Source organism: Takifugu flavidus, chromosome 14, assembly GCF_003711565.1.
Source record: "Takifugu flavidus isolate HTHZ2018 chromosome 14, ASM371156v2, whole genome shotgun sequence".
Lineage (NCBI taxonomy): Eukaryota > Metazoa > Chordata > Actinopteri > Tetraodontiformes > Tetraodontidae > Takifugu > Takifugu flavidus.
In genome coordinates, this window is record NC_079533.1 from 10,323,871 (window position 1) to 10,345,310 (window position 21,440).

Below are 21,440 nucleotides of genomic sequence, written 5' to 3' on the forward strand. Positions count from 1 at the left end.
GAGGATCTTAACTTTCAACTTCGGAGTTATTGATTTATCGGTGAGGTCTGTAGGAGTCTCCGGACTGACTTTAATTGGTAACTCGATCGAAGGTGACAGGAAAAGCTGAGCACCGCAGAGATAGGCCAGCAGCTTTTTCTTCCTATCACTTCAGTTTAAGTCTGTTTCAGACCATCACGGCTGTTTGTGAATCTCCTCCTGTTAATCATACACCGCACACTTCTGCTCTGGACCAGGGGATAAAGGCAAATAATTAAAAACGGACACAAAACAGCACATAAACTTGAGCAGCGAGGCCAAATAAACCTACCGCAGACAGGTGGGAGCTTCAAGTGCCCTTTTTTAGGGAAACAAAGTGCATATTTACTGTTGGTTCCTAAGCAACCTTCTGAACTCAACATTCTAATTAACATTTGTTCTTCAGCGTAAAACCTCGATACACAGGTTGTAAATAAATGCATTGTCCACCCAGGCTGAATAATTTATACAACCTAGTGTAGTGTAGAGATAAAGGGAGGGGGCGGTGAGGAAGGTGGGGGGAAGAGAGAGAGAGAGAGAGAGAGAGAGAGAGAGAGAGAGAGAGGGAGGGAGAGAATGAATGAGAGCTTAGTCTAAACTTGAGTGGCTCAAGCAAACAGAGGTGAACATTCATTGTCGGCTAGGATCTAATCTAAGACGAAGCACGTGAGGTGAGTGAAAACACTCGACAAACAAGCTTCTCCAGGTTCAGACGGACTAAAACAGTTTGAGGCTCTGGCGAGGAGACTGAGCAGAATTGGGGTGATTCATTTATGTCTCTGCTTCCTTTGGTTCATATTCACATCAGCGAGCGTTTGAGAGGACAAGCGAGTCTCCCTCAGAACCGAACATCTAGGTACTTCTGTTTGACTCCAAATGTGAACATTTCATCTGAGCATTTGCTGTAACATATGGATCTGACCATGTTTAAGTCACATATCAATCTTTTTGTGTGTGTCTAATTCAACTCACACAAGATACAGGTTTCATTTTATCTCTGTCTGAGGAAATTGGATACACATCCTGCCGGCTCAGAACAGATATCTGCATGATGCAAAGACAGCTATCACGTCTCTGTGCATAATATTCTTTGCTTTGCTGCAAAAAAAATCCAACCCCCCCTGTGTTACAGCCGCGATATTAGCTGTCTTTATTACAGGCCGACTGATTTACACCTCGGTTCAAGTTAGTTTACTCATCTTCTTTGCAGACGTTATTTAATCTGGTCCCGGAAGGGCTTGACCTTTGCGTCAGGGGGCTTCTGTAACATTACATTAAAGGAAAATTGCAGTCAGTGCTGATAACATTGTCATATGGTTATGTATTAATAGCATTATGAGAGAAGAGACACGTTATATAATACACATAATCAACCCTGCAGGTGAATAATATTAATCAATGTATTGTAAACAAGCGATATCCTGTAAACTCTTTATCTGATCATGGTTGATTATGCAGTGAAATTTAAAGCAACACTGTTCTTGTCGGCTGTCAGAGACGCAGTTTGGAAAGTTCTCTTCATTCGCGGAGCTCGTCTACATCTGGTCTTCATCGTCCCACACTGACAGCAGCAGGCTGATAAGGCCAGCTAAACTATGTTAATGCTCAATACATATACGTCGCCATAGAAACGGCAAAGGATTCGACCTGCAGGACAGCTATTGACATTATTAAGACTTTGAAAATAAGATTTAGGAGGGGGGGTTCAATGAAAACAGTGTGAAATAGCTCCTTTAATAGAATCAGTCCGCGTTGAGCCCAACTGGTGATGCATAAAGGCGTGAACAGGGTTAAGGTAGAAAGCAGAGGGCAGCACGGAAGTCTCAAAGGGTCCCTCACCAGGCCGTCCAATGACATCCTGGACTGCCACACACACACACGCACACACACACACACACACACACACAACACACACACACACACACACACACACACACACACACACACCACACACACACACACACACACACACAGACAGGTCTGCTTCCCAAATTATAATATAACCAAGTCAGGTCATTTAATAACAGCTAAGCTGATGCAAGGATGTGCAGAAGTTACAGTTTCACGCCTGGAGCAAGATAGGAAAGTGCCCTTTCATTGAGTTTATATGAGAGAGATGAATAAATCAGAATTTTTAACAATGATGTATAAGTGCAGAGTTGTTTGGGGTAGATTTCGATTTATTTTTTTTTTAATTGCATACGGGGTCTGTCACATATTTCTTGCTGTAAAGTCAGCCATTATCTGTCAGTAGTTACACAGCAGTTAGACTCAGGTTTGAGCTGAATACTTGTCTTTCTTCTCTCTTTGTATCATTGATTTTGTGTTCTATTGCCTCTGGTCCATAATGCAAGTGAAGGTAATTAGAGATGGTCTTTTTTTCTAAATTAGGTCCATCATTATTATATCAAGTTATAAATATTAATGTCAGAAATGTCAATAACATTCTTATTCAATTATTATACCGGCTGATGTCTTTAGCTACATATAAAACATTTATTGTGGTTCTTGAAATGTGTTTGAAAGAAGCAAAAGTATTTATATGAAAGCAATTACACTATATATTTGTCTTTTGCTTCTATTTTGTTTCTTTGTTTGTTTTTCTATATTAGTGATTCCATATTAGATTAATATGGACGTTTTTGGATATGAGGGTTTTGATGAAGTTCGGATAAGAGCTAAAAACAGATGAATGTGAATATCAAAATATATTCTGAGAAGGCTGAAGCCAAATAAGATCTATTTTTGTGGGGTAGGGGATCGAGAGCTCTCTGCAATAACAAAGCATCAATAATACCGTCAAATATCTCAACATGCTTACCCACCAGCAACTGTGCAATAAGTGCTGCTTCTGTGTTTAAAACCTCACTACAGACCCAGGAAGGAGGCCGATGTGCTGTCTCAAATACACCTTGATTTAAAAAGCCATAGCATGTCTTCTGATACATTGGATTCTTTTCCTTTTTTGACTCGGGGAGCTTTTGTTTGTTTTAAAGCTCTGACAGCTGCTGCCTGGTTTATGGTCATCCTACACAGTGCAGACGCTTCACACTGCCGTACATTTCTCCGTCTCTGGAGGAAAACTGCACAAACTCAACCTGTAGAAGTCGCATCTTGTCCTTGGTTCATCTGCGTTGTTAAAAATGCAGATTTGTTGAATCGTTATAAGCTGGAAGGATGACTATGACAGAAACAGCGTACATGCAGATGTTTAATCACTTTCTCAGGCAAAATAAATGTGTGGAAAATAGGGGGGCTTCTGTTATCAGCACTGACTCTTTTAATGCAATGTTATAGAAACCCCCTTATTCATGATTCTTACAAGTCATTTAATTGAATTAGATGTCAAAGTATTTAACACTTAAACTGTCTGAATCCATTATGAAGGACCAGGTTGATCTTTGTGTATATAATTCAATCACGACTGATGATGTCAGTCATGAGGTAAATATTTATGTAATAAATTACATTATATACCTGTGATTGATTGTGTTTGAGGAATAAGTATTTTTAACACTTTGGAATTCCCTCTGCTCTCTGTCACCAGGAATGCTTCCACATGCAGGGGCAGTTTGTCATTGTGGTTCCTTTCAGCCCCGTAACAGATCCACAAACGGTGACCCCAGAATGCTCGTGCTCAGCGCATGTTTAAAGAATTCCCACTGAGATACAGTAGCACCAGCAGCACCGCGCCTCGGACCCGCAGCCAGGGCGGCAGCCATGAGCTCCACGGCGGCCCGCTGCGTCTTGCTGGTGGCCTTTATCCTTCTGACCATTAGTGGCAACGTGATGGTTTGTCTGGCCGTGTGTCGCAGTCGTCGGCTTCGGCGCATCGCAAACTGCTTTGTGGTGTCGCTGGCAGTCACAGACCTCCTGCTGGGCTTGCTCGTGCTGCCTTTTTCAGCCACCGTGGAGCTGCGCAGTGGGAACTGGTCCCTCGGAGGAGTCCTGTGTAACATCTACATCTCAACGGATGTCTTGCTCTGCACGTCCTCCATACTGACCCTGCTGGCGATCAGCGTGGACCGCTACTTAGCCATCTCAGCTCCTCTCACCTACCCCCACAGAGTTACCCGTCTGAGGGCGGCACTGGTTCTGCTATCCATTTGGGCCTGGTCAATGGCGATGTCCTTTGTTCCCATCCACATGGGCTGGAACACCGTCGACTTTCAGGTGCAACACTTGGACTGGGGCGTGGGGGATGAAGACAGGGATGGACGTTACTGCCAGTTTGAATGGAATAACAACTACGTTGTTCTTTACACCCTGTGTTCATTCTATCTGCCACTGCTGCTTATGTGTGGAATGTATCTTTGCATATTCAGAGTGGCCCGGGAGCAGGTTAGTGTTCACAAAATGTTTTCTTTCTACGCAGTTGCCACGACTTTTTGCCAAACTTCTAAAGTTTTGGATGATTCTATAAATTCTAAACCCTCCAATTTCCTACATGCAGCAACACGCTAACAGTATACGTGTTATTCTTTTCTGATCTTTCCAGGTGCACCGTATTCGTGCTGCCACTCCATCTTTTGCTCGCTTGTCAACAACAGCGGTCATAGCACGCGAGCATAAAGCCACAGTGACCCTGGCAGCTGTGCTAGGGGCTTTTGTCATCTGCTGGTTCCCTTACTTCACCTTCTTCACCTGGACAGGCATAAAACCAAAGAGAAACCCACCGAATACAATCCACTCGGTGGTGCTGTGGCTGGGCTACTTTAACTCAGCCCTTAACCCCATCCTGTATCCGGCCTTCAACAGGGATTTCCGGAGGGCTTATGCAGAGCTGCTCCGCTACAGAGGACTCTCGCACATCAAAGTGCCATTTACCTTTTTGTCCGTGCCTCAACGGCTCACATGCGCTAATAGCAAAAGGGTCCCAAAGCATCTTGAGAGGCACATCAGCACAGTAATAAAAACTGCGGAGGGGGAGACTCTTACTCTTCAATGCAAAAATGGCATTCTTGATGAGCCAAGCTGAACTGAAAACCACCTTATTTAACACAAATTCCATAGTTGCCACAGGCCCATGCTGGGGATACTGGTATCCCCACAGTACAAACGTTATGTAACACTTTCACTTTTACAGACTAACATTTCCCTGTGATATGTTTGCTGTTGGGTTGACTCGTACTGCTATAACTGTCCACAAGATGGCGCTTGTGCGAAGAACCAGTCACGCAACGTCAGAGAGGTCGTGAGAGGTCAAACTGCTCGTTTTGGCCTGATTATCACTACATACACCTGCATAATTATACATGTGTGTGTTTTTGCTTTTATTTAATCTGTGATGCAAGTTCAGACAGCGAGCATAAGCTTATGTAAAACATATAAATTGCGGGCACAAGCCTCACAGGACTACTACTAACTACTAACTGCATTGAATGGAAGACCAGAGTGTCATTCAACAGGAACAATGACTGAACAGCGCAGTGCAAAATGAATGGATGAGTCACTAAGTTTCCCAGAAATGGGCAGCTTCGATAAATGTGTGTAACTCTGTCACCTGTCCCTTTCCTTTAAGCTTGCCAATGAATGTGAATAAGTGACCATGTGATGTGTATAATTTTGACCTCAGCGGCTTCCTGGATTACCGAGCTGTTTAAACTGGAATGTGTCAAAACAAACCCAGATTAAACTGCTCCTTTAAATATTGTAAGAAGATGCCTCACTGCAGTCTCCTGCATTTAGTCCAGTTATAAAACTGATGATTGGGTATGAATATATTTATTTATATAACACATTTTGAAAGGACGGGATTTCAAGGAGCTCGAGAAAATTAAAACAGCAAAGCGGGTGGGTTTTAGGAAAACAACTAAATAAACGAGCCTCGTCTCCTCTGGTAGGTCCCTCCAAAGTAGAAGGGTCCTGATCTCAGATGCCCAGTCAACTTTAGTCTCTAACCTGGATTTGGGGCCACCAGAAGGGTCCTACCTGAGGATCTCAGATCATATGAGGTCAACAGGTCACTTCATTCACAAGAAGAGGACCAAATGTAAAAAATGGTCGGTAAAGTTGTATAATCAAACTCCATCCAGTGGAGAGGGGGTACATTTGACAGGTAACAGTTGGCTCTTTGGTTCTCATTCAGAGGTCCATCCGTGGGCTGAGAATTTAGAGTCAGTTGGGACTTTATGAAGAGCTGTTTAAGTCTAAAAGCTGAGTAGAAGCCACTTTTTCTAAAAGTGGATTTTAAAGTTTTATGGGAGTTATGAGAAACCACTGAAATCAGAGAGGTCAAGTGGTAGCACAGCATGTTAAACAGCTGAGGGGGAGATTTGTTATTAATGGAGAATTTATAATCAAGAACACGACTTAACAAACACTTAAAAAGCTTTTGGGGTGCATAAAGACAGCAAGTAGTTGACATGTGCAAAAAACCCTTAACCAAACAGAAATAAAAGTTCAGTCAGGACACACTCAGTCCAGCCTTTTGCAAACGTGCCCCAGCAAACATGTTCGTGAATGTCTAATCCATCAGATTAAGCCAAATTTAACATATCAGGATTTCAGGCAAATATGGATGCTGCCACCCTCTCTGAAGGTCTTTTGGTACAAAGACACTTGATCCTTTATTTTTGTACCACTGCCAGGCCTTATCGAGAACTTTATATATAAATACATTAAAATGATGCAAAAACACATGGTTGGACTCCCTGATGGCCTACAGGAACTGGTACCTCCAGTTCCCCCTTCTTTTTTATCTTTTTCTTGTAGATAGGGTATGTATTTATGCCGCTGTTTGTATTCTGTTCCTCCTCCTCCCTCTTATCTCTGTTGTTTTTACGAGATGTTTTTTTTCCATCTGATCCTTCTGAAATGTGCACAGGAAGTAACCTTTACTCTCCACACTTCTTCATCCACATGTATCCAGTAGACACTTTAGCATTTCTCGCATATGCCGTATATCCGTGTGAGCGGCTAAACAGACAGGAAGTAGACACCCTTTTCCTTTCTTAGCAAAGCAGCTTTTAAAATGTAAACAAATCCCTCTCGTCTTGGCTCAAGAAAAATAATAGTAATAATAATAATCACAATCATTTCTTAGCACCTTTCTGCACAGTTGCTTTGTGTTCCTCTTCTTTCCACATTTCTGTCCTTCTGTTTGTTTTTCTTTTTATTTGCATCTCATATTTATCTCAGTTTTAAGGCTCATAATGGTCACATTCTTGACCAACAAATGTCACTGATGGCTTGATGCCTGTTGCTTCCAATTCTTCCCTTGTTTTTTCAGCTGTAGTAGTAGAATAAAATGAAATGAAGACCTTAAATGTTCTGTCCTCACATCCTGACCAGCAGATGGCGGTATTGACCCGCTTTCATCCTGCTGAACGCAACAGGCCTTCACCTCCATGAAGTAATGTGAGCATTGTTTTCAGTGAATGTGGGTTGTCAAAGGTTGGGGTGATTTTTGGATATTGGCGCTGGAAGTAGATGAGTGGTTTAATTGTTTTAGTTCTTAATGTGTGAACCTGTTACCGGATTCAGACAGGAGTGTTTAAATAAAGTCCATTATGCAACAGTGTAGGAGGTGAAGCGCAACCACAGATTCCTGTTTGGCTCCCTTAAAACACGAGCCTGCAGAGGGAGGCTGGAATGCAGACAGTGCATGTGATTGGAGGGCTGCATGGTGTTTGTCAGGTCACCCATCCTAATTAATCCCTGACTCTCAAAAAGGCGGTGATGGATAATTAAACAAATTTCTTCTGCAGGCTGTGCAAGACCATGCAAAACTTTTACTTCACTACAACAGCAATTGAATTGTGTCTCATTTTTACCTTTTTTGTGCTCCAATGAAAGAAAATGAACATCCCCACAATAATGTTGCCCTACAAATGTGGAAGCCAGGCCAACCGGCTCACTGAGACTTTAGCATCCTAAACACAAGAATTGATATTTTTTTTATGTGCTTAAGTTTAAATGTGCTCTGATATTAAAGCCGCCCTGCACTTGCGAGGCCTCCTACTGTTGCTGTTACTCCTCATCCCTGCAGAGCACCACCGCCTGTAAAACCCACTTGAAATCTGCAAGCAGATTATTTTCCTTAGCGCGCTCCTTTGCACGCTTAACATCTGAGTGTGGGAGTGTGCAGCGAGCGCCGACACACAGCAGTCTTTTTCATCCTGAACACTCGGTCCTGATGCAAACGCAGGTTTGACTTAGGTTTCACAAAAACGTGACTGAGACAAGATGCATGAAAATATCACCAGGAGTCTAATTCAGCTCACTTACTTCACTGTGGGAACAATATTTTTTGCTCAAAGTCTTTTATTATTTTTGTCACTTTGCATATTAATTTATTCACTATCACCATGGACACTGGAAGTGGGTCCCCTCACAAATAGTCATATCTGCTGATGTAAAATGTAATTATTCTGTCATGCAGGCACCAGTATATTCGCTACAGTACTACTGTAGACTGTAGATCTCTAAAGCATGCTGCCATTATCTCAGCCACCATGGGTGTTACGGCTGCTCCTGCTTGTGATGAAGAGCCACATCAATAAAATGACAATGCTATGAAGCAATGGGCCCAGATGGGATGCATTAATTACTTTCGGGAGCCGTGCAGGTTGTTTGTTGGCACTGCCCTGCCTGCTATTGGTCTCCAGGGGGCAGATGTGGTTAAGTGGCTCTGATGCAGGAGTGGCTGGAAATGCCCCCTACATGGTTCCATCACTGAGAAACCTCTAAAATGTGATAAAGGGATGCCTCTTTTAGTATCATTTGTGGGTTTTATGTTTTACCCAGCCTTATCCTCTTAAACAAAATCCAACATTTTTTATGCAGGATAATTATTTTGAATCTCAACTACATTGTAAATACTGATTGTTCTTGCTTGCTTTGATTTTTCGGTGTTGCGTCGGCATGTATTCACAACATTTTGAATCACTGTTTATCTGCTGCAGAAATATTCATTCTCTGCTTCTGCCAGACAGAGCAGCAGTGCACACAAATCTGGTGTATTTCTCCACCTGTCCGCACCAGAAATACACAGAGTAGCCTCATCCATGCAGCTCAGGTTGTTGTGAAGTCATGTGACAGCTAAGGAAGCAACACAGTACAAAAATGTAACAATAATTTTAGATATCCTGCACACATCCAGTCTTTTGGACCACATGCTTTGCACAGTGTTGCTATTTTTATTCCCCCACTCTGTGAGTTAAGTGCTCCTCTCCTGGGATCCAACCAGAATTGTGTGAACAACCTCCACGTGTCACAGAAGAGTTGGTCTTTCTTTTGCACTTCTTTATGTTTCCTGCTTTCTTTTCCTTTCTCCATGCTACAGACAATCCAGGCAGATACCTCCTGACTTCGCCAGCAAGGAGCTAAACAGAATCCATCCGCATTAAATATGGACAAGGCGGAGGGCGAAGGGGAGGAAAATAGATGGTGGAAGCACTGCGTCATGCTCGCCTCAGTTCAGTGGGGTGAGAAACCAAAAGCTGCGTCTCCACCAGCGAACTGGCAAACTTATGTAACCCTTCCTGGAGTCAGTCAGCAATAGAGGAGACTTTTAAATGAGTCAGTCTCTGCAAATATAAACTTAGCTGAGACAGCTTCTCAGTAGTTTCTGGAGAAATGCGCATCATGCACTACAGCCAGGCGGTACTTATGATGGTCAGTATCTTTTGGCTGCTGCTGAAGTCATTTTTCTACTCAGTATTTTTAGAGGGCATCCTTTCTTCCTTTGCTATATTTTAAAACAGTTTTATTCCATATAAGTAGTGATTGTTTATATGCTCCACAGCAAGATCATCAGATTATTCCTTCTAGTTTCTGTGTAATATTATAATGATTTAAAGGGATTCCCATGTGCAATATCTCCAGAGGAATGCGTGTTCTTCTGGAGGAACAGGCTTCTCTGTGTGTACGCTCAATGCAACAGTAAAGCATGGGTTTAATAAATATCAAACAGGATAGACAACTTGTGCAATCAGCAGCCTCTGAGATGTTGATGTGGGTTCGTACATTAGAGGTGTTATACATTTGGAGTAATCTTGTTTATATCATGCTAAAATGCTTTACTTGAGCAACAAAGCCTCCCTTTAGTCTTACACTGGACAAGTGCTGATAATAAAGGCAGATCGAGTGAACCTGCATGTGAGGGAGCACAAATTTGAGCCTTGGAGAGGGAGTGAAGGAGGGCGGGTGCTGTGGTGGCTGCTGCTGCTGCTGCTCGCTGCAGCACAGATCTGCTGTGAGCTTCAGTGCAGAACTCCTCCACACATTGTAGCGGCAGAGCTCATACACCTCAGAGGGAAGACTGGGCGAGGAAGCGCTTCCTTGCAGCACTGGGAGACGGGAGAGAGGAGAGAAACCAGCCACGAGAGGTGGTGAGAACTGGACAAGATCACCCGCTCTGCTCTTTTCATGGATGAACTGAACTTCCAGAGATCCTCACGCTCTACTATTGGGGTCTATTCAATAATTTAGCTCCTGCCTCGTGTGTGTGTGTGAGGACAACAACCGTGCCTCTTGAAAATTCTCTGAAATTCAGATCTACACAATAAGCTCCAGTGAAGTTTTGTCTTTTCATCATTTTGAGATCCACCTGGGTGTGTGTGATTTTGTTGAGAGCATCAACAGCATCTTTAAATGCACCTGAGTGAACAGTAACAGGTACCCAGATTTTAGTTTGCCTGTCTATAGTCAGTGAGTACTTTCCAATATTTTTCTTAATGGAATTTCTGGTGTCATCTATGAAAACCTGCTGAGGAAGTAACTTTAGTGACACAACCAAAGAATAGAAATATCTCTGAAAAGATCACAGGAGCTTTGGGGACACTTGGAACCTTAGAGGAATCTGTTTTATCTGAGGAGGGTTCTTAGATCTGCCCCAACGCCTGTTTCATCAGGATGGCTGGCTGTACCAGCCGCTGCCGACAGGGGGTGCTCAAACTAATCCAGTCCCTTCAGAGGTTGGTGTCAGGAACCCTCACAAAAGGTAGGCTACATTTGCATACTTTGGAATCTGCTCTCATACCAGTGTGTTGTTAGAATTCCCCCAAAACCTGCTCTTATGTCTTCCTGTTTCACCAAGTTATTTTGTTCTTTGACATGTGCATGTTGTAAAACTGGTCCAGAAAGGAGCAATGTGATCATAAAAGAGTACAAACAAAAGACAGCAGCAGTCTGTAGTTCATTACGTTCTATTATTCTGCTCTGATATACCAGTAAGTGCTTCTTGCTATGGTCAAAGTTATATTTGGGTTCATCTAACCACAAGCAAACTCAACAGCAAACTCCTGGAATGTTCACGTTCTGGATGGTTTCATCTTTGACAGCAGCTTCCCAGTTCACGGTGATGTGAAATACACTCGACAGTTGATTTCAGCAGCTTCTAATACGGCAGGTTTGCCTTCTGGTAATGCTTTTGGGTGACTTTGCAATTCTGATGCTTTTTGAAACTAAGCGTTTTTCTTCTTTCACTGATTTAAAGCCCCAAAGTGACTCTGACATCATGCTAGTTAGTTTTTTTAACAGTAGTTTTAATCCATTTAATAGATAAAGAGGTTGATTTTTCTGTGGCATGAATAGTTTGGATTTCTGATGTGTTCTGGTTAAAAGCCTGGATTGTGTCTGGACCTGAAAAGTGACTTTTGACCTTCTGACCCCAAAATATAAAATATAAAAAAATACAATTTTCTTATCATGTTCACACATCCTTAATGGTTATGCCACAAATTAAAAGCCAGTATGTATATAGTCTCTGTGTGTCAACCTCTCACAGCTAATGTCACACTGTTGATATATAGTGGCTTTACCAGTGGTGTAGCAGCAAAAGTCAGACTCAGAAATTGTCTCACATTATCATGAACACATACGTACATGTTATGGAACCAGCTCAAGGGCACTGAGACTTCTCTGGTGCTGTCATTTCCCCAGACAGCAGACCCCTGTGTCCTCGTGCTAAATGGAGTGTTCGTTTTATTAAACAGATCGTCCCTGACGCTGTGCCTCGGTGCGTGTTTGCTGCTTCGTGACAAGGCTCAGCTCTCGATTTGGTTCTTGCCTCGTTTGGGTCCCTGGTTATGACTTCAATCCGGCCGAAACAAGTCAAAAGAATTATTTATTCAGTGTTGTAACTGTAGAAAGTGCTGACGCTGTATATACATATCTTTCAGAGCATCACGTCGGCTCTGCAGTTCGTGCGAAGGACCTGCACACTATCACATGCATGGAGGAAGACGAGAAAACGTGCATACATGCATATTTAGCCTCAGACACGCAAGCGAGGGTAGACTGAACTATGCAAGGCCGTCATCATCTGCACGCACATATCTCCAGTAGTTTATCTTGTTATGCACACGTGCCTGCACAGTCTCACGCATGTAGACAGGAGCTGGAAAGGTCGTCCAGTTAGCCTCTGCGGTGATCTACTCGCCGGTGCAGCATGGATATTCATTCGGAGCCCTTTAAATGTTCCAAGCTGGAGTGTCAGGGCTGCATAAACAGGGCTGGCGGGAAGCCTCAGGCCTCACGCCGACTGACTCCTGTGGTTATTCTGAGGTCTGTGTCGGCCCTGTGGGAGTTCATGTGTGTCATGTTGTTTCACACGGGTCTGAGTTCAAATCTGTGTTGAAGACCATCACAGAGAGACGAATACACACAAGACGACCTACACAGAAGCTGAGCAGGCACTCATTCTAATATGAGCCCCTTTCCCACCAACATTCCCAATAATTTCTATTACCTGGAAGTTATTTCCCTTGAGGGGAAAAATCGGTATGGTTTATGTTACACAGCCCTTGAAAGTTCTGTCAGATCTGCTTTTGGTTTTGCAAGTGTCCTACATTTAGCTCTGTCAGCTTCCTACTGGAACCTTTTTTAGAAAGGGCAAGTCTGGATTTTTTTGTAGGCAAATGAAAAAGAGTTTGTTTTTTTACAGCGTGATGAGCGCACTCTCCAGGGAACTATTACCTCACAGAAATGTTGGGAATAAACAAGCGCACGAGATCCAAACGCATTGGGATGCTTCATAAATTCAAAAGCTAAGAACATTCATTTAAAGAATCTCTTTTTGTTAATCGTTTCTTCAAAGGAACAACTTATAAATCAAAAACTTACACTTACAATCCCCATTGAACTCTAAATCAATGAATGAATTCTGGTGTCGGCAGCTCTGCTTCATCCTCTTCTCTCTGCTTAGTCTGTTCCTCTTAGTTTTCTATGACTTCTCCTCCTCAGCACTGCCACCCCTTCCTTCTTTTTGACCTCCTTTGTCTCCTTTTTCTTTCACACAGCCTCCTGCCACTCCAGGGCTCCATAGATCAGTGATTTGGACCATTATTGTGTATCGCTGACATCAGGCTGATTCATTCTTTGATCTCAAACATTAATGTCACCATAAATCATTGTGATTGTTACGTCAGAGTCACTGTTCATCAGATACATTTAAAATATAGATGATCCTTGGAAAATTTTACATCTTTTTCTATTTCATTGAATTGAAGCTGATAGTGACTTGTTTTTGCTTGTTTTTGTACATCGTCTCACTGGTTTTATGTAACCATCGAGATTTCTTTTTGTCTCCACTTGTGAGCTTCTCTGCACTATAATTCTCTCCATTGTTGTTAAACTATCTAACATTTGCACACGTGTGTGTGTGTGTGTGTGTGTGTGTGTGTGCGTGTGTGTATGTGTGTGCGTCTTTGTGATGCTTATACAGGTGCAGCAAAGATCAGCCTGTGTGAACTGATAACTGTTCTTTCTTGCTTGTTCAGTAATCAGGCATGTGCTGCACTCTCCTGCCCCCTGCTGTTCAAAAGGCAACACAGCTGCACACTGAAGGCATTAATGCGGTGGAAGATGCTTATGATCGACCAAAAATGCCATCATATTGTCCTCTACTGCTGTTTTATATGCATACCTCACGAGTCTGTTTGGCAGAGATGTGTGAAAAACCTAATTTCATCATCTTTTAGGACTTGCAAATAAAGCCAAAGGCCTACATTTAAGAGATAATATATTTTATGGCACTTTCTAACAATTCTGTGACACGTAGTGCACTGCTGTCAACTCTTGCTGAAATAATGCATGAGTGAAAAGGCTTCTCATGAATGGCTGTTACGTGTTCCACAAAAGCACATGAAAACTTAATGCAGCAGGAGACCGAACGAGGGGGCAATTCATGAAAGAGTAAAAGCCAGTAAAACGGGAAGATTTTACTGGCTTTTACAACATTTATTGATCATCCGTTTCCATGTCATAGGAACGCTGACTCATTAGATCTGTTTCAATGATTCTCCTTTGTGGTAAATATGGTCAGAACTGGTGATTCCCTGACTGTGAACTGCTTGTATTTTAAGGGGCTGATGGTAATTTGGCGCACCAAAAAGTGTGAAGATGGCAGACAGCTGACAGCAGGAACACCATGGGTTACTTAGAGCAAATGTGCATGTGTGTGCACGTGTGCATCATATGTAAATCAAGGGCCAGCAAGGAGTGAGAGTGATTTTGCAGAAGGTGTCAGAGAATTTTCACGCATAATCAGAATTACGTATGACACACTCATCCAAACAGTTTTTTAATGCCATTTCCCTGAAGGTTTATGTTTGTGCAGCCCTCGCCATTTTCAAAGAGTAAGGCCAGAAGTGAAAAAAGGAGAGTGAAAGTTATCTGCTTTTCTTCTGCCTTCCGGCCGCTTCGTGCCGCCTCAGCGCACCGAACCGCCCTTTTTCTAACAGCTGCGGCAGAGTAGAGCGCAACTTTTTCGCGAAACAGGAAGAGAACGGCGTTGAAAAATGGCAGAGCATGAATTTTTAAAATCGAGAGAGGTTTTCTGAAGCCCCCCCATCCGCCCCCTCGCAACACATGCACCGACAAAAGAACACACAGATGTTCTAAAAACCCATTCAGATGTGCTTCACAAGACTTTTCATCTGAATAGGTCAGTTTCTGCATCTGCAGTCAAATCAATAACCCTCATGCTGGTTATTCAAATGGAATCTATTCCATGAATAATTATTGCCGCCTTAAAAACTCTCTGCTGCTGCTCAGATTAGAATAAATAGAGCGTGTGTGGATCTGGTTGTTACTGTTACTGTAGAGATAAATGGACTTCATAACAATGCAGATACATACATCATGGAGCTGGGGACTCATGAGGGACTGAGTGTGTGTGCCAGTGTGAGAAGCTGTGTGTTTTCACTCAGTTCCTATAGTGACATTTTCAAATAATTTCAAAAGGCATTTCAGTTGTTCGAACCTGTGTGCTGGGGTTCAGCAACTGTTGAGCTGCCCTTCTCTCCGTGCTAGTATGAGGATTCCGATCTTCCCGCTGATGCGACTGTTAAAAAATTAGCTGGGCGGGTGGATTTTATATTTTATGTAAATAGACAGTACTGTTTTGATGCTAAAATTGCATTTTGGTAACACTTTTTGCTAAGATTTAGGTTTTGTGTTGTGTTAGGGTGGAAAGTATATCAATGCATGTGTATGTCCTCACAAAGATATATAGATGTGTATGTGTGTCACAGCAGTGGAAGGAGAAATAAGTCATGTTGGACAGATTTAAAGACACGACCTTCACCTGCTATCATTCACTTGTCAGTGGTGTTATCATTGAGTGTCGCCTTGGTTACCAACAGCCCACAATAACACGAGGGCATGAGGAGGGCAGGGAACGAGGAGGGAAAGAGGGGGGAAAGGCTGGTGATGAGCGTGAAGCGCAGAAACGGAGGGAGTGGCGCAGGAACAGCCTGCGTGTGTTTGGAAGAAAGAGATCAGGATCCAGAGAGAAGAGTCAGCTTCTGTGGCAGATCTGAGACCAGCGAGAGCAGGCGACATCCCAGATTTAACAACACAAAGACCAACCTCTTCAAGATACAGAGCTGGTCAGGCGGATACAGACCAGGAGATCACGACAGAAAATCGAGGACCATCACTCTCTGGGTTGTTTGGTCAGCCTGGTTTCCACGGCGACAACATGGGTGCAGTGGTGGGCACTTTGACCATGCAAGCCAAGCAGAGGAGACCATCAAGAGGTACGTCTGCAGTAGTGCAGTGGAGAGGTGAGCAACAGGGACAGGCAGCAGCGGGGAGAGAACAAACTTCACTGGAAATATGGAAGAAGTGCAGTTGTGAGGCTGTGCATGATGCATGTCGGGAATATTATTGCTGCTCTTTACCAGTGCCTGGAGTCACTGAACGCATCATTTATAGTTGAACAAAGAAGTCCACAAGCGCACAACCACATGACATCAGATGGGTAAAAGATTTAAAATTAGCGCTTATGGTGGGGTTCTTTTGTAAGATGCCGTGATTGCAGAGGGATCCTGCAGGATCAGGTGTGAGGCACGAGGCTGTAGCGAGGATGGGGAGCTTAGGTTGAACCAAACCAGCAATTGGAGTGTCCTTGAAAATAAGAGAGCACAATCACTGCCCTTGACTCTGATCGTGTATGTTTTGTGAGTGTGTGTGTGTGTGTGTGTGTGTGTGTGTGCATATGCATGCACGCCAGTGCGCATGTGTGTGTGCGCACTGCTGTGTTTGTGTGTGTGTGAGACTGGATGAATGAAAGAGAGGCAGAGGAGGAAGGCTGGTTCAGGCGGTGAATTAACACTCAGATCACATAACATACCTCTCACTGGCCTTATGCTTGAGATCCTTGTTGTCATGGAGACTGGGTTGTAGGGGCATAAGAGGGAAGTGTGAATAATTCTCTGCTAGGATTAACGGTGAATTGATAGCAACATGGAATAGAGATAAATAAACCAACAATGGAAGTAATTAAAGTCTGACCTGAGGTTGCTTTCATTTAATCCTAAAGACGAAATTGTTCAGACATCTTGTGTTATGAGCCATGAAAAGGTTATAAATGCTCACACCTTTACTCATTTTCTATCCATATTTCATTTTCTAGGAGCTCCAAAGCTCACAAATGGCGTAGAAAGAAGATTTATTTTATCTGCACCTATTTGCATTTTATCCCTCCAGTATTTAGGCTAATTTAGGCTAACTTAACTGAGCCACATCGATCTTTCTGTCTGAAGTGGTCTCAGAACGTCAAACAACATTAACGCCTGCACCAAACCCAGCAGATGCGATGGGTGCGCTCTGCTGGCGTGAAGCTTCTGCAGCTCTCCGCCGGAACCTGCTGATGAATGTTTATGGGCACGAGCAGCTGTTGCACCATTTCCAGGCTGCCTGTCACACAGCGTCTGCACTGACACAGCCTCCATCATTTTCTCACACCCTTTTATTCTCCTTTAATGCCTCGCACCAATCAACACCTCTGGCCGGTTCATATTCTCACCCAGGGTTCGTTTTCTGTCACACAGGCGTACTGTTCCTCTGTTTGTTGATGGCAAAATGCAATAAATATACAGTGATACTAGAGTGACAACCAACTGATCCATACTAATCACTGTGCATCCGGGCCCTGTGTCCCCATGACAACAGATAACGATGAGAAGAGGAACAGAGAGCACTACAAGCAAATACAAAGGATAGATTACACTGACATGGTTTCATTTGCATGAAATGTGGTAAATGCATCAGTAATAAGTAATGTATTCGATAGATCTGCTGGAATTTAATAGAAAAAAACTTAATTTAACATCCAACAAATAACATTCTGTTTTCTATATCAAAAAAGGGGGGAGTTATTGGTGGCTGTTTCCTGCAAAGAGCTGCAGCTAATTAGAGCTGATATCCGTATCAATTTTATGTGTTTGATCCCTCTGGGAAGTGTTTGAAAATAGAATGTATCAAGGATCTGCGGCTGAGCTGATGAAGCCAAATGACACTATAGCAAGAATTCAGTCAGTTTAGCAGGACTTAATGTCCCTGAGGTATCAGGTAGAGTATAAAACCTGAGCAAGCACAGTCAGAGAGGCTGGCACAATAAAGGAGAGCTTTTTATTTACCCCCGGTTGTTTGCTAGTGAGACACCGTTGCCGCGTTGATCGTTGCGGCTGCAGGATGTGGGGATGTTTGCCTTGCTGTGTGGTTGGATGATGTCAGAGCAGTGACACCCCCCCCCCCCCTTCTGTCTTTACCGTTAAATCCATCAGGTTTATTTATTCTCTCATAATTTTCTCATCTTTTTCACTCATTTATTGAACAGTGGCTTTCAGCGTGTTTCTCCTCACTATTTGCATTTCTGAAGTTTCTGACACGTTCGACCTTTAAAGGTTTTAATCAGTGGCTGTAGACCCGTCACCATTATAACAAAGTCCCGTCTTCTTGACAGATAAAGCAGATGATGAGCTGGAGATGACCACGGTGTGTCACAGGCCCGAGGCCCTCGATCAGCTCGAGGCTCAGACTAACTTCTCCAAACAGGAGCTGCAGATCCTCTACCGTGGGTTTAAGAATGTAATTCAGATTCTTATTGCTAAAGATGTACATCAGTCCACTTCCATGCCAAAAGTCCTGTTCTGATTTGCTAAAATCATTCTGTTTTCCACAGGAATGTCCTAGTGGTGTGGTGAATGAGGAGACATTTAAGCACATATACGCACAGTTCTTCCCTCACGGAGGTAAAGAGCAACATTTTTCCTTCTTTTTGACGCTGTACTGAAGGCTGCGATGCGGACGTCATGTGTGCTGCCTGTATGTTGCAGATGCAAGCATGTATGCGCATTATCTATTCAACGCCTTCGACACTGCAAACAATGGCTCCATCAAATTTAAGGTAAATACACTTGATTTCAGCAAAACTTCGTGTTTGAGGAGGCCTTCGCAGTCAGCGTACTGCTGGCGAGATACGTCATGAGCTGTTGAAACAATAACAAAAAAGTGTTGATTTAGGAGAACAGGAGTGCAAAATATTGTAATAAAATTCTAATAAGAAGCAACCAGTCTGTTCTGCCTATACTGGTCAGCAAATATGATGATTGGAAACTACTGTACACATCATTTTTAAAGCCAAACTGATCAAACATGGCTGCACGTTAACGGCTGCCTTCTGTATGTTTCTTCAGTGAATCTTTCAGAATCTAATGTTTTCCTCTGATTGCTGCCAGGACTTTGTAACAGGGATGTCTATACTGCTGCGAGGCACAGTGAGGGAAAAGCTGGAGTGGACCTTCCACCTCTACGACATCAACAGGGATGGCTACATAAACAGAGAGGTGACGCCGCGCTCCCACGCCGCGCGCTTGCACGGCCGCTAAGGCCTCACCTCAATGCGGGCTCTCTTTTTGTTGCCAGGAAATGACCGAGATCGTGAGAGCCATCTATGACATGATGGGCAAGTACACCTACCCCGCGCTGAAGGGAGATGTCCCCCAGCAGCACGTGGACGCTTTCTTTCAGGTGCGTTTGTGATCGACTGGGCCAAACGCTGTGATCCTGTTCAACAGGGCAAAACATGTCCTACCACAACATTCCTGTCTGTAAATGCTAAACATGTTTGGTTTCATATGTGTTTACTGCACTGAGTGTTTCCTTTACACAGAAAATGGATAAAAACAAAGATGGAGTGGTGACTTTAGAGGAGTTCGTCATAGCCTGTCAGGAGGTAGGTGGAAGAAACAATCATGAATTCAGACAAAGAAAGATGCAGATATCAGCATCCCCCAATCTAAAATAATGAAGTGTGGGAAATCCCCATTTACTGGGGACATTTCTGTCGGGCTGAACTGTACGTTTCCAGCTTTCTTTAGCAGATTTGTCATGTTTACTCACCACATATTACCAATAAGCGTCTTACCTCCACATTAGTATGACAATGGGAATATTTGCTATTTCTTAGCATTTTTTTTTTCTTTTTAATGCATGGATGGGTAAATATGTACATGAGCTCTATTTGAGATGGGTAAACTGGTCATGACACACATAGAAAGAAAGAAAAGAAACATTATATCAATGTTTTCATGCAACCAGTACATGTACCCAGTAGTACCTATCCTTTGTTTGTTCCTGAACAGGATGAAACCATGATGAGATCCATGCAGCTGTTTGAAAACGTGATGTAGAACAAAATGAGACGATGGGGACAAAGACATGAAAAAACAAGAGGAATTGGTGTGAGCGCGCGTGTGTGGATGCATCTCTTCCAATAGTCTCTCCTCCTCTTCCCGTCTTTTTCGGCCACATTTTGGATGCAAACATTTCAAGATGTTTGACCTGGAAAGGTTCTACCAAAATAATGTGACGGGTGTGGAAATAGAAGACAAACCTCTAGTTCTGGAAGATGAAGACGCACAGCTGAGCCCCACCAGCTAAGAGCTACTGTCCACCCGGAAGAACTGCTTTCTTTTCCCCTTCCATGAATGCATGCCTTTGCAGAGCTTCTTACTCTTCAGCCATCTCTCAGATAGGAATTTGGCCATACAGACTATGTCATGCCAGATTCGAAGTATCTTTCGTTGGTTTTACTGTTGCAGTGACCCCCGTACTGTTGTGCTGACCTGGCCTTCGCTTTCCTACCGAGGTGATTTGGTGATGATTATTGTTTAAATCCGGTTCAAAGCTTCCTGATCGGAAGCAGCCACATTCCACAGATCTTACGTCATAATGTTTTGTGTTGCTCTGGAGCTTATCTGAAACGAGGGAGCGACCGACTGACTCTTTACATCTGCACCTGCTGCTTCGCTCCTGTCGTCAAACCGTTGTGTTACCAAAAATGTGTGGTGAAAGATGGTTAGGTTGTTTTAGAATTCACAAAGAAGTGCCCACAAAACAAAATCTAAATATATTTCTTTGCCGGGATCAAAACCGAACACTTTGAATGCATCAGAGATAAAAGGGCAATCTTTATCATATAAGATAAAATGAAAGCTAAAAGGTAGCTCTTGAGTTGCTGTAAAGAATTTCTGGTACGAGCATGGTTGAGATGTAGACGCCTCAAAATGTGATGTTTAGCTGAGCTATAGGGCAGAGGCTTTGTGATGTCACACTCTCGGGTCAGGGAGGGAGGAAAGTCATGACATTAACAGAAATTCCAACAGGACGTTCAGTACCAAAATATTCAATGCCGCTCTGTCAGGAGCAGCTTTTCATCATGTAGACATCACATCATGTGAAATCACAGCCTTCAGTTGTCTTGATATCTTGGGTTGGAATAGATTTGATGAAGTCTCACATCAGAAATATAATTTGAAGCCATATGAATAAAGATGTAAATTCTTAGATTCCTTTTGTATGTCTAGATTTTTTCCTCTGTGTGTGCGTGTGTGAGAGTGTGTGTCATGCCATTTGTTACATTGGGGGATGGTTATCTGGCAGGCGGTATCATTTTTTGATGTCTTGCCACTTATTTTATGCGCAATCCTGTTATGACATTGCCTTCAAGATGTCTAGTGTTTATGTCGTAAGGTACAACTCATTATAATGTGTTCCAAAAGTCAGAATAGACTACAAACTAAATAATTAACAGAATATATTTTGTATGTGTGATGCTTTGCTATTTCCATCACGTTTGTGTTAAGGTTATCAATTATTGTCAGCATGATTTACAGCTCATTTGCAGT

At 43.0% G+C, this 21,440-nt stretch overlaps 2 protein-coding genes across 4 annotated transcripts; both read left to right on the forward strand.

The window, feature by feature from the left end:
• Positions 1–712: 712 nt before the first annotated feature.
• On the forward strand, positions 713–13,983 carry hrh2b (histamine receptor H2b). Its single transcript, XM_057053954.1, has 4 exons — positions 713–874; positions 3,566–4,359; positions 4,517–9,446; positions 13,743–13,983. Exons 2-3 carry the CDS (start codon positions 3,739–3,741, stop codon positions 4,994–4,996), a joined length of 1,101 nt encoding a protein of 366 aa, XP_056909934.1. The 5' UTR covers positions 713–874; positions 3,566–3,738; the 3' UTR covers positions 4,997–9,446; positions 13,743–13,983.
• Positions 10,154–21,101, forward strand: kcnip1b (Kv channel interacting protein 1 b). 3 transcript variants are annotated; one of them, XM_057053958.1, is made up of 8 exons: positions 10,154–10,963; positions 18,215–18,339; positions 18,434–18,503; positions 18,588–18,658; positions 18,990–19,097; positions 19,177–19,281; positions 19,424–19,486; positions 19,896–21,101. In XM_057053958.1, exons 1-8 carry the CDS (start codon positions 10,876–10,878, stop codon positions 19,941–19,943), a joined length of 678 nt encoding a protein of 225 aa, XP_056909938.1. In that variant the 5' UTR covers positions 10,154–10,875; the 3' UTR covers positions 19,944–21,101. The 3 variants fall into 3 exon arrangements, with proteins under 3 accessions (XP_056909938.1, XP_056909940.1, XP_056909939.1); XM_057053960.1 differs by lacking the exon at positions 10,154–10,963 and adding an exon at positions 14,884–14,908; XM_057053959.1 differs by lacking the exon at positions 10,154–10,963 and adding an exon at positions 15,651–16,004.
• Positions 21,102–21,440: the final 339 nt, after the last annotated feature.

Coding starts and splice junctions, on each gene's coding strand:
- kcnip1b (XM_057053958.1), top strand. CDS start 10,876: ATGGCTGGCTGTACCAGCCGCTGCCGACAGGGGGTGCTCAAACTAATC. Junction 18,504..18,587: donor ACAGTTCTTCCCTCACGGAG/GTAAAGAGCAAC, acceptor TGTATGTTGCAG/ATGCAAGCATGTATGCGCAT. Junction 19,487..19,895: donor TCGTCATAGCCTGTCAGGAG/GTAGGTGGAAGA, acceptor GTTCCTGAACAG/GATGAAACCATGATGAGATC.
- hrh2b (XM_057053954.1), top strand. CDS start 3,739: ATGAGCTCCACGGCGGCCCGCTGCGTCTTGCTGGTGGCCTTTATCCTT. Junction 4,360..4,516: donor TCAGAGTGGCCCGGGAGCAG/GTTAGTGTTCAC, acceptor TGATCTTTCCAG/GTGCACCGTATTCGTGCTGC.